This window comes from Trichosurus vulpecula, chromosome 4 (genome assembly GCF_011100635.1).
Source record: "Trichosurus vulpecula isolate mTriVul1 chromosome 4, mTriVul1.pri, whole genome shotgun sequence".
Classification (NCBI taxonomy): domain Eukaryota; kingdom Metazoa; phylum Chordata; class Mammalia; order Diprotodontia; family Phalangeridae; genus Trichosurus; species Trichosurus vulpecula.
This window is the reverse complement of record NC_050576.1, coordinates 257,259,330-257,271,378: the sequence shown is the minus strand read 5'-3', so window position 1 is coordinate 257,271,378 and position 12,049 is coordinate 257,259,330. Positions and strand designations below refer to the sequence as shown.

General features: G+C 40.6%; 1 protein-coding gene across 2 annotated transcripts in view; it reads left to right on the top strand.

The window, feature by feature from the left end:
- Window positions 1-12,049, top strand: part of LAMP3 (lysosomal associated membrane protein 3) — a 34,970-nt gene that overhangs the window by 10,670 nt on the left and 12,251 nt on the right. For both annotated transcript variants that reach the window (XM_036756643.1, XM_036756642.1), the window contains exon 4: window positions 10,633-10,690. In XM_036756643.1, the coding sequence (XP_036612538.1) occupies window positions 10,633-10,690 (58 nt within the window). The remainder of the gene's footprint in view (window positions 1-10,632; window positions 10,691-12,049) is intronic.

Below are 12,049 nucleotides of genomic sequence, written 5' to 3'. Positions count from 1 at the left end.
AATATTTAAGGGGATATAATCACTGTCTTCCATGGTTTGAAGGGCAACCATGTTGAAGGAGAGTTTATATTGGTTCTTTTTGGGTCCATAGAACACAGGTAGGATGAATGGGGTACAGAGAGGCAGATTTCTACTCAATGGGAAGAAAAGTTTCCCAACTATTCAGAGCTGCTCCCAAGTGGAAAGGACAGAGGACATATTTCACTATCACTGGGGGTTTTTAAGCAGAGGATAGGCCACCATTTGTCAGTATGAACATTGGGGAGACAGTGTAGGAAAGCAGAGAGAACACTGACTGTGGAGCCAGAGACTATGGGTTCAAATCTGACCTCTGATGCTTAGTACCTGAGTGACACTAGACAAGTCATTTAGCCTCCCCTGGCCTTGGTTTCTTAATCTGTAAAAGGGGAAGGCAGGACTAGGTGGCTTGAGGCCCCTTCCAGCTCTAAAATTATTCTAACCTTAGAGGGGATTTTTGTTTGGGTATTTTCAGGAAGGCCTCTTCCAATGCCACGGTTCTGGAAACTAGTGATTATCTGGCCTTCTCCCCATGGTTTTACCTTTCTCCACTTGACCCAAACTCCTATCTCCATTATGCAGGAAACCTGATTAAAAGGCTTCATTGAATTCATTCTCTTCTTCATCATCATGTATCTAGATAGCACTTTACTATTTGCAAAACATTTGACAAATATTATCCCATTTTAATACCTAGTTGTTTTCCTTCCAGAAGCTTTCACAGAAAAATTAGGGTTCCTGCCCCTGAATACCCTACTTTCTTTGAAGTCATAGAGGGGAAACCTGAGCTTTCCAAAGTCGTGAGCTCAGGATAAAGCCATGAAAATGATATTTGCATTGGAAAATCAGGCTACAGAAAGCCAGTTAAATGCTAATAAAGCAAAGTTGATGGATACACTAATTAATCCATCAGCATGTGTATATATTTGCTATATGCTGAACACTGTACAAGGCATTGGTGAGTTCTTACCACCCCACCTAGGAAATTACAATGATTTTGGATTTTTTTTAAAACCAAAAGGGGTAGGGTAGGAACCAAGCTGCCTAACTATAAATTGACTTTACCAAAGAAATTATTCTAAAGGGGGGAAAGTTTCTCTCCTTGTTAGAGTCAGAATAGAAACTGAGTTTTCTGGAGGTATTATTTGGATTAGAAGTTAGGAGAAAGCCTCCTAGGTGAAATCAGTCTCCGAGATGTGCTCCCCATCCACCCCTCCACCCTCGGGCAGGTGAGATTTAGACATAGATGAAATGATTTCAATCTCTATCCCCTGCTCTCCTTGCCAACTGAGAGACCAGGGCCTAGAAAGTCAAACATTTTCTGTTTTCACTACTTTTACTAAGAGCATATGGAAATCACTAAGCACCTCCCTGAAAGGGTTTTGGTGAAGATCAAACAAAATATTTATAAAGGGCTTAGCACAGTGTTTGGAACACAGTAGGCACTTAATAAATGTTTGTTGCCTTCCCTTCCTCCCCGGATCTCAGAACCCATGAGGATAATTAGATTCAAGAGAAATCAAAAGCAAAGGGGGAACAAGCTAACTCTGGAGTGCTCAAAGTCAAATGTAGCTGTTCCTATCTATGGGCTTACTGTGCCTTTCGTTAAAAAACAAAAACAAAACAAACAAACAAAAAAAGAAACCACAAAAGAAAAAGCCTTTTATTGACATCTCTTTTAACATCACCTAGATCTCTTCCTATATTCCTCCCACTCCCCCTGTGACAGAATCATACCATAGAACAAAGAATTTTTCACTGTGCCGCTCACAGACCAATTTTAAATCAATAAGCATTAATTATCCATATCTCTATTATATAATAATTCATTGGAAAGTTCAGGTCTGGAGTCAAAAGACCTAGGTTCAAATCCTGACTTTGATGCTTACTACCTGTGTGACCTTGGACAAGTCACTTAACTTCCTGGAGCATCCCAAATTAGTGTTGGACTAGATCTCCTTTGAAGTCTTTTTGGCTCTAGAGGTACAGGGTGTCCCTAAAGTCTGGACACACAGGAAAATTGATGGCAATGTGGAGTTATTGCATCGAGTTCAGGTGAATCTTGCAAAGCACATCAACCTTTGCATCACAAATGATGGAAATCATGCTGAAGATATTATTTTTTAACATTCCAATTAAGTAAAATGTTGTTGAAAATTTCATTCATTTCATTTCTTGAAAATATGCATTTTTGCCTATGTGTCCAAACTTTAGGAACACCCTGTATAATTGACATAAAGTGCTTTGTGGGCATCAAATACATCAGCTATTATTATTTATCAATATCAGAGGGAATTTCAATTCCATGGACCACAGAGCAGAGGAGCAACTCCAACAACCTCACTATATTCCCTTTGTTAAAGCGGAAACAAAAGTGTCCTGAATTGCTACTCAGAGCTGGAAAGGACCTTGGAGATGGCTTGTTCTTCTGACAAAAGGGAACACTATAAATGCATTTTTAATGGACTGTGTAATCCACATTCTGACGGTCTTTGCTCCACAAAATGGTCATAATATGCTTCCCAGAAGGAGATGTGTGGACCCCAGCATCCCTGGGGCTTCTGCATGCTGCCTACTTAATTTTCCCTTTCCAACATCAACAAATTTCCCTTTCCAACAAGTAGCCAATCTGTTTCCTCTTCTATGCAGTCTTCTGCAGTAAGAGAAACGACCCATCATTCCTAGAGGTGCCTTCGTTATAAGAGTGGATGATGTATACATCAGTTCCTCATATTTGGGTAGAGCTTAAGGATCCTTGAGGAGGATCTAATCGGGTGTTCTCTTTTGGAAACAAGATGTGTCTACCACAAATGTGCAATGTATGATAAACTCAGCAGCCCCACTGCTGCTGCCACTGCTATTACTGGTACTACTACTGTACTTCTCCTGACACTACTACTATACTGCTACTACTACACTGCTGCTGATACTACTACTACTACTGCTGCTGCTGCTGCTGCTCTGAACAACCCTGTTATGATCCTCTTGCAGATCCCCTTTTGGGTACCCTGCTCCAAGTTCACCAAACCTCTTTTCTCCTCAAACCTGTCATTGTTCCCTCAATGCCCCCTTTTCAGCAGATGACATGGCCTCTGGTTTCATTGAAAAGATTGAGGCCATCTGATATGGACTCTGCCAGGTTCCATTCTCTGTTCCTCAAAGCCTCTCTGCTTCATGACTCTCTGTTTCTTCCCTTTTCTTCTGACCACAGGCACCTCCTCCCTCCTCCAGGACCTTGCTCCAGATCTCAGCCTCCCTCTCTCATGCGGCCTCAATCTCCACTTCTCTACTTCTCCTTAACTGCCCACAAACATTCCCCATCTGCCCAAACCAAAACCAGTGCCTTCGCTCGATCCTCTTCTCAAATCTACCTACTGGCATGCTACAGTAGAGAGAAAGCTATGTGGAAAGTCAGAAGACCTGGGTTTAAATTCACTGGTTGACCCAAGGCAAGACACTTGACCATTCTGAGCCTCAGTTTCTTTCACTGTAAAATGAGTCAGAATAAGTGACCAAAGGTCACTTCCAACTACAAATCTATGATGCTCTTTACCCCTTCACTGCTAAAGATCTAGAAGAAGTTGTCTGTCCCCAAGGCCTCTACTTCCACACCACCTACTCTCTTGATTTCTGGCAATCTGGCTTCTGACCCACACAAACTTAGCACAAGATTAAACTGTTTTCTCAAATGCCACTCACCAGAAATGAAGCAATCACCAAACCCAAAGGTCCTCATTCAGTCCTTTGTCCCTTCACTAATTTCTAATCCTCTTCCTAAACCCTTTTTAAAAAAAAAAAAAAAGGATATGCCCTAAGGCCCCAAACTCATTCTCCATATACTTTCTCCCTTGACTATTTCATTCATTACTATAGCTTCAAGGACCACCTTTATGCAGATGACTCCCAGATAGGCTGCACTAACCCTGACCTTTCTTTTGGGCTCCAGATCCACATTTTCATCTACCTACAGCACATCTCCACCTGAACCTCATATCTTATACACTTGTACATGCACACACATCCCTCCAACTTTACCTGTCCCAAATAACGTTATTATTTAATCCTCCTTTTGGTGGGAGGGAAGGAGAGGAGGGAGGGAGGGAGGTAGGGAGAGAGAGACAGAGAGAGAGAGGGAGAAAGAGAGATAGAGAGAGAGAGAGAGAGAGAGACAGACAGAGACAGAGACAGAGAGACAGAGACAGAGAGAGACAGAGAGGGGGGAGAGAGAGAGAGACAGACAGACAGACACGCAAACACACACATACAGAAAGAGAGAGAGAGAGGATTTATTTAGCACTTACCACGTGCCAGGCACTATACTAAGTTCTAGGGACACAAATACAAGAAATCAAGATAGTCCCGCAAGGAACTTACGTTCTAATAAGAGAAGACAATACATAAAAGGCAAATGGAAAGGGAAAGTGGTGTGTGGAGAGGCATGGTGTGGAGGTAGCCAGAAAGCAAGATGGAGGCCTAGATCCCAACAAGGTAAGGCTAAAGCTAGCCTATCAGAGCCCAGAGTGATTTCAGGTGTGAAATCCAAGGTCCTGGGGGAGGTATAGATGATGACTCCAGTGGAGATGGCATACTTTGGAGATGTTAAGAATCTAATATTGCAAAAAAAGAGTTACTTTCAATCATAAACATGAGAAAACCTGGTAGAAAGTTCCATAAGGGCATCAGAGTAGAACCTGGGAGCTGTTAGTCATGGGCGATGTATTTTTCTTGGTGCCTTGCTCAATTTATGCACTGCTAACAGGCTATATTCAGCACCAAAAAGGAAATATAAACCTGTGGGTTTGACCTTTGGTCTTCAATCTACAAAGATTCTCATGTCCTGTTCAGCTACACACCCTGTCTTTCACAGAAGTGAGCATTGCTTGTGTAATTTCTGAGGGAAACAGTAAATACTTCATGATGTGACTCATTGGGTGGAGGCACACAAAAAAGAAAAGGTCAATCTTGCTAAGATGATATTAGGAACCCAACAGTAAGACTTCACATTGATTCCTAAAAGATCTCATTTTATTTGATTCAGGTCCTCAAGTGCCCCCAAATGAAATTAAAATGTAATTGGGAGATATTTTTAAAAATAAATAAAAATATAATAGAACATAAATAGTGGTGATACATTTTTGTCTAAGTCAATATGTGGCCTACAGGGATCTTTATGTACCAGTTTAGGGGCCCCTTTCTCTATGTGAGTTTGACACTGCTGTTCTAGCCTTTCAAGACCTCTGTGAATCCTGACTCAGTCATTCAGAATTGTAGCCATCCCTCCTTGCTATATGTCATCTACAAATTTGATAAGCACCTTCCCTATCATTTTACCTAATCATGGACAAAAAGATGATAAATAGCACAGGACAAATCAAAGTCTTGGAGATACTCCCCTGAAGACATCCTTCCACATTGACTTACTATAAATGGTGACATTTTGAGTCCAGCCAATAAGTCAGTGCTGAATCTGCCCAATTGTACTCTGATCTCATCCATAATTCTTCATCTTAACCATAAGAATAGAGAGAGATTTTATCAGGTGCTTTGCTAAAATATGTCAACTACTTTTAAAATATTTGCCTGGCCTACCAGTTTAATAACCTGTGAAAAATGGAAATCAATTCAGTCTGGCATGATCTAATCTTTTTTAATTAATTTATTTTAAACTTAAATACTAAAACTTAAGCACACAATAAGAAAAGAAAAAAAAGCATTGCCATATGCACAGAAGAACATGAGAGGATTCAAAATATATAGCAATAAATTTCCATTTCAAGAAAACCTATGTAATAAATACTACCCATTGTGTTCAGAGCTGTCCATCTTCTCTTTGCTTACTTGTAAATTGTCTTTTTTCTCTGCTGTGTACTTTTTACTTTGTTCTTTATCCCCCTTCCCCCTCCTTAGAAGGCTACAATTAGCATGGAGATATATGTGTGTACATATGTATGTGTATATGTATGTGTATGTATGTGTGTATGTATGTGTATATGTATATATGTGCGTGTGAATATGTATATACACATGCATATACATGTGTACAGCAAATATGACAACATATATACACACAAACACATATACATGCACAGATATATACACATACATACACTCACATGCACATACATAGATATCTATAATCATGCTCATATATAGATATATATGTTCATATGTATCTATGTAAGACCACATTATACTTGTTTGTCTCTATTTTTCTGGGGGTAGACTATATCTTCCTTCATACATCCAAGGCTTTCCATGTTTTTCTAAATCCACCAACTCACCATTTCCTTCACCACAGCAATATTCCAATCTTACAAGGTCTAGTCATTTTAAATAGTCTAAAACAATATTGATTAATACGGCTGACGTAGCATAGTTTCCCTATTTTTCTCTTTTGATTAAATCTATTTTGGCTTTAGTGGCATGATCCAATCTTGAGGATGCCATGCTAATTTTGTGGTCATTGTCCCTTTTCCTAAATATTAATTAACCATCCCCTTTGTAATACATCCTAGAATTCTTCCAAGAATCCACGTCAATGCAACTAGCCCAGAAGTTTCAACTCAATTTGCTACCATTTTTAAAAAATCAGGACAATGTTTTCCCTTGCCCAGCACTGCTATCTTTTTTTGTTCTGAGTCTTTCAAGTACCAGTAACAGTCACTCAGCAATCCTAATCTGCCAATCCTTTCAGTACTCACGGATGTAGTTCATCTGTGCCAGGTGACAAACTCAAGAGCACAAGGTGCTCTCTTACCTTCTCTTCTAAGTGCTATGTGCCCTTCTTACAAACTCCTTATCAGTCATTAATGTTCTGTCCTTGCAGTCCAAAAGTCATTCTCTTTGGCAGAGAAAACAGAAACAAAATAAGTATTGAGTGTTTCTCTCCTCTCTGCTTTAAGTTACCATCATCCCATCCACCCAAAGCAACATCCCAACCTTTCTTTGATCTTCATCTTTTCCTCAATGTAGCTAATTTTTCATAGACCCAATCCTTTTCATATCCTTAGCTTTCCTTCCCAGTCTCATCTCATTTTGAGTTTTAGCAAACAAAACTATTGTTACGGAAATCTGCCATGTTTTTGTATTCATCCTTCATTGCCTGCTATTGCACACATGCACACACACGCGTGCACACACACACACACACAGATATTTGTAAAGCTCTTTGCAAGCTTTTAAGTGCTATGTAAAGGTGACCTATTGTGTGTATTATATATTATAGCATTACATTGCTATTGATTCCATTGCCAAGAGTCTTAAAAATCTAAGCTGGTTTGTGAATGTCCCATGCATCCCCATTATCTCTTACTTGAAATTGTTTCCCCTTGGTTCAGCAGAATTTCACCGTTGAGTCTCCAGTCTCCCCTGGGAAGACCTCCCCTGTAGAATTTTAGTCTATGGGCCCTACCCACCTTTTCACTGAACCCTTTGATATCTGCCCTCCCCAAATCTGGGCAGCATGTCAAATCATTTCCAACTATCCTCCCCTCTGTCACAAATTCTGAGATTGCAGGGTCCCTTACCTCTCAATATTCCTATCATTTCAGTCCCCTCAACAGTCACTTACAACCTTATTCCTCAGATCCAAAATGGAATCTCTCTTTGTTGATTCCTCTACCTTTTGAAAAATAGGATTATCATTAAGTGAAGTGCTGAAATTCTTGGCTCTTCTGGGTTTTTTTTTTTTTAAGAAAAAGCCCAGTTAATAACCAGAGAAGCAAAGTCCCTTATCACAACTATATTATTCCTCTATAGGCTTATCATCTCTATCACACTTCCTATCTCTGGTCCCTGGATTTCCTCACATGAATGCATGTACATCTCTTAATGCCCAATGCTACACTATCAACACCATCAGCTCCTACACCTATATCCATACCCACACATAGAATTTCTTTTGAATAAGATGTATTCAGTTCACTGCTGGCACTAAGAGACCACTGACTACTGGTCACTACTCACTCCAGACACAGAATACTAAGTCCCAGATAAAAATTATCTGGTTCAGAAGTCCAAATTGACCATGTTGGATGTGAGACATGATAGCATGGAAGCCTGTAACCCAACAAAGACACAAATTATCCAATGAAGAGAAGAATCCTTTCTCCATTACTTACAAAAATGTCATAGGAGCCTAGCGGTCACCTTTGAGGATCATCTCAAGGATTGAGCAAAAGATAGAAGGTGCTGAGAAAAAAGCAGCAGATAACCTGAGAACATAGAGAGCAAATTGAGACATCAATAAGAGATATTTTCAGTAATTTACTGCCTCTATTGGAAAAAGTTTTCTAAGCTCAATGCTTCACAAGCAGAAAATGAAGTTATCTATATGGAAATCGAGGAAGATCATGACTATCACTTGGCTGAGATTGCCACTGAAGATGGCAAGGAAGAAATAGGGGATCAATACAACAAACATATCAAAAAGCATTTAAAATTAAGAAAAGGTGATGCAACCAATGTATCCATTAAGTCTGGGTCTGGTCCTGAACTTCTCCATGTTTTACTATGAGATCCAGAACTCTCCAGAAAAGGCTGGTTCCCTCAGGATAAAAGCCTTTGTCAAAGCCATTACTAAATGTGGTATGACGAGTGAAGGATCATACAAAAACAACACACTAATAATGCAAATAGTGAATAAGAATGTGGGATTGTGGACATCAATACAATGCCAATAAAAGTCACTGTGTCTCAAACATACCAGTAGAACAAAAACTACGTATGTAAAAGTATGTAACTTTTGACCCATTTAATGTTTTTGCTTCTGTGATTTTTTCATGCTTGCCAAATAGGCATAACTAACAGGGAAATAACTTGAGATGATGGCCAAACTTGTTTAATGTCTTACAAAATTTTGATGAACTGTCTGAGTGTAATTGTTAAGAACACGTATATTAAGTTGATGAAATGGAATAAAATGTTATGAATGAAAGAATACAGAATAAGATACACTCTTCTAGAGTAGAAAATTACAAGAAAGTCACTGGAAGAGGTCTTTGGATAAAGGGAAGTTTGTTGATGATAGAACAAGGATTCCAGAAATATCTTTTCAGCTCATTGCTTGCATGAGGGAATTTAAATGGATTCCATTCTACCATGGAAATGATAGCCAGAGAAGGATGGGAACTCTAGAGGGGAAGAGCTAATGTGAATGGGGATGAGAAAATAAGGAGCAGCAGTTGGCAAAGTATATTTTCGCTTTAGTAGACAGGGACTGGGTATTAAAGGGATTAGAAGAGGATTAGGTAGGAATCTGCTAGCCATGGGTTTGGGCCAGTACCAGATGAGTGTAGTTCCCACCTTTCAGAATCATAGGATAGCAAAAGAGTTAGTTAGTTCTCTGTCCAAAAACCAAGGAAGAAGAGATGAGCCAGAAGGGAGATCAGGTTGGGCATCTAGGTTGGTAAAAAAAAAAAAAAAACTGCAGTTTGGATCCTCAGGAACCTGAGTTCATACTTGGTGCCTGTTCTCTTGCCTCATTTCAAGATGACAAGTGCTGATAAATACCCAGAAAACACCTCAAGCCAGGGTGCATATATTCGGCTCCAGGTTGGTCCTGGTGTCTGAGACACTGATCCTCAGTGAGATTGTTATCAAAGGGCCTAGTCTCTGAGTGTTCAGTAATCACATAAGACAGACATGTTTGGCTTTCTGCGCAAATGTTTCAGTAAAGCAGGTAATGTTTCCAGATGTGGTAGTAGATTTCAGAGCAAGAAGGCAATCACATAGTTACTAAAAGAGGCCAGGATTGAAGCCTCACTTTCATGGGTTCAGTGATGACAAAAAGAGTTGAAGCTGGGTCAAGGACATAAGTGTAAGTAGCAATCCCCACCTATCTGGGGACCTGGTTGTCATGGTCAACCGAGGCACTCTTGTTTTCTCAGGTCCCAGTGGCAATCAGTCCTATACATGGTGGTCTCCTGAACACCTACTTGGCTTCCAAAGACAAAGTACTTGGTAGTAATGGAAGGCTGAGCCATGGCATGTTCTTAGAAGGTCCAATAGCACTGGGTGAAGTCCTCAGATGCGGTAGTAGATTCTAGATCAGGTTTTAGGTAAAGGAATGTTCTGTACCCATCTCCGAAAGGGGCAGAGATAGGCCTGTGTTAGACACTGGGGGAGATACAAAGATTAAATAAGCCCTGGTCTTCCCCTCAGGAAGTTTAGAAACTAGTCTATCTGATGAAAGTGTACTCTCAGATGTCACTTTGGAAGGGATCTGATCAATTCATTGGCTTTAACAATTCATTTTGTTATTGATGGGGGAGGGGGTAACTTGATGTGCACCAACTTAATAGGACAGAATGTAACCCAAAAGAATATAGCTCCCTCAGTAGAATCTCAGGCACCAGTAGCAGCTCTACAAGAGAAATCACTTTGGGGTCAAAGAAATCCCTCAAATCCTATCCCATAGGTCACCATCTATTCTCTGACTTTGAGGCATCTCCCTTTCCCAGATTAAGGGTTCCGTTGCCAAGTCTCTGTCCCTCTTCCTCAGGCATTCAGTATCTGAAATCCTGAGGAATTCTGATTTATTTAAGCTTGTGTGTCATTGGCATAAAATGGAAAACATGCAGAGGTTAATGTGGAGGGGTTTTGTTGTTTTTACAGGTAAAACAGTCATATCATATAGAAACAGTGGAGGCCTCTTTGACCGTCACAGCCTTAGGTAAGTAAAACATTTGTGAACTAGAGAGACAGAAAGAGAGACAAACAGACAGAAACAGACAGCGAGGGACTGAGGCAGAGAGACAGAGATAGAGAGAGAGAAGAGAAGAAGAGAGGAGAGAAGAGGAGAGGAGAGGAGAGGAGAGGAGAGGAGAGGAGAGGAGACGAGAGGAGAGGAGAGGAGGGGAGGAGGGGAGAGGAGAGGAGAGGAGAGGAGAGGAGAGGAGAGGAGAGGAGAGGGAGGAGAGGAGAGGAGGGGAGTGGAGGAGAAGAGAGGAGGGGAGAGGAGAGGAGGGGAGGAGAGGAGAGGAGGGGAGGGGAGGGGAGGGGAGGGGAGGAGGGAGAGGAGAAGAGAAGAGAAGAGAAGAGAAGAGAAGAGAAGAGGAGAGAAGAGAAGAGACGAGCAGAGAAGAGAAGAGAAGAGAAGAGAAGAGAAGAGAAGAGAAGGGAAAGAAATAAGAGGAAAAGAGAGAGAAATGTATAGGATTTCAACTCTGGGAATCTGACTTCACGTCCAGCACTTCTGGGGGAGTAGGGGTGCTATATTATCCTGCCTCTAGTAACTAAAGTTGTCTGCTAAGAACTAAAAGCTTTGGGGCAAACATCTATTGGGTATGAGTTAGATAAATTCCACATGAATCCAAAGGCTAACATCACTAATCATTAGTTAAGCATGAGCTCACTGGTATCTCATGCACATATTAGACATTGGCCAGCAAATAAGACTTCTCTTAACATTAACTGGCTCATGTTGACACTAGTCATAGGCAAGAGTTTACCTAATGATTTTTACTAATTAAAATTTGATCAGCTAGATCAGGGTTAAGTGAAGGCAGACTTGAGACTGACTACACTGACTACACTGAGTTGAAGAAGGGAGAATAAAGTAGTTCCAGGGCTGCTGCAGGAAGCTATGGAGTATGATGGGTGGTAGAGTTACATGGACAATGTGGGGACATTTGGCAAATGTGGAAGGATTCCTCCTATTACATAGATTTGGTCATCACTGGTAACTGTCACTCTTCTTATCAGAAAAACAAAAATCAAAACGTCAGTAACTCCCTATTGCCCTCCAGGTAAAATCCAAATTCATTTGCCAAGCGTTCAAGATCCTCCATTTATCTATCACATTTCTAGTCTGTGCTATGACTCCTCTGTCCTCTATTCTGTAGCCAAACAATGCGAACCTCTGTCCCTAAAAATGCCCTGTACTTTCCCACCTCTGTGTTTTTGCTCATGATGTTCCCTATGCTTGGAAATTCCCTACTTCCCCTTCTTCACCTGGTGAATTCTTGCCCATATTAATAATAATAACTATTAATGTTTACATAGCACTTACTATGTGCCAGGCACTGTGCTG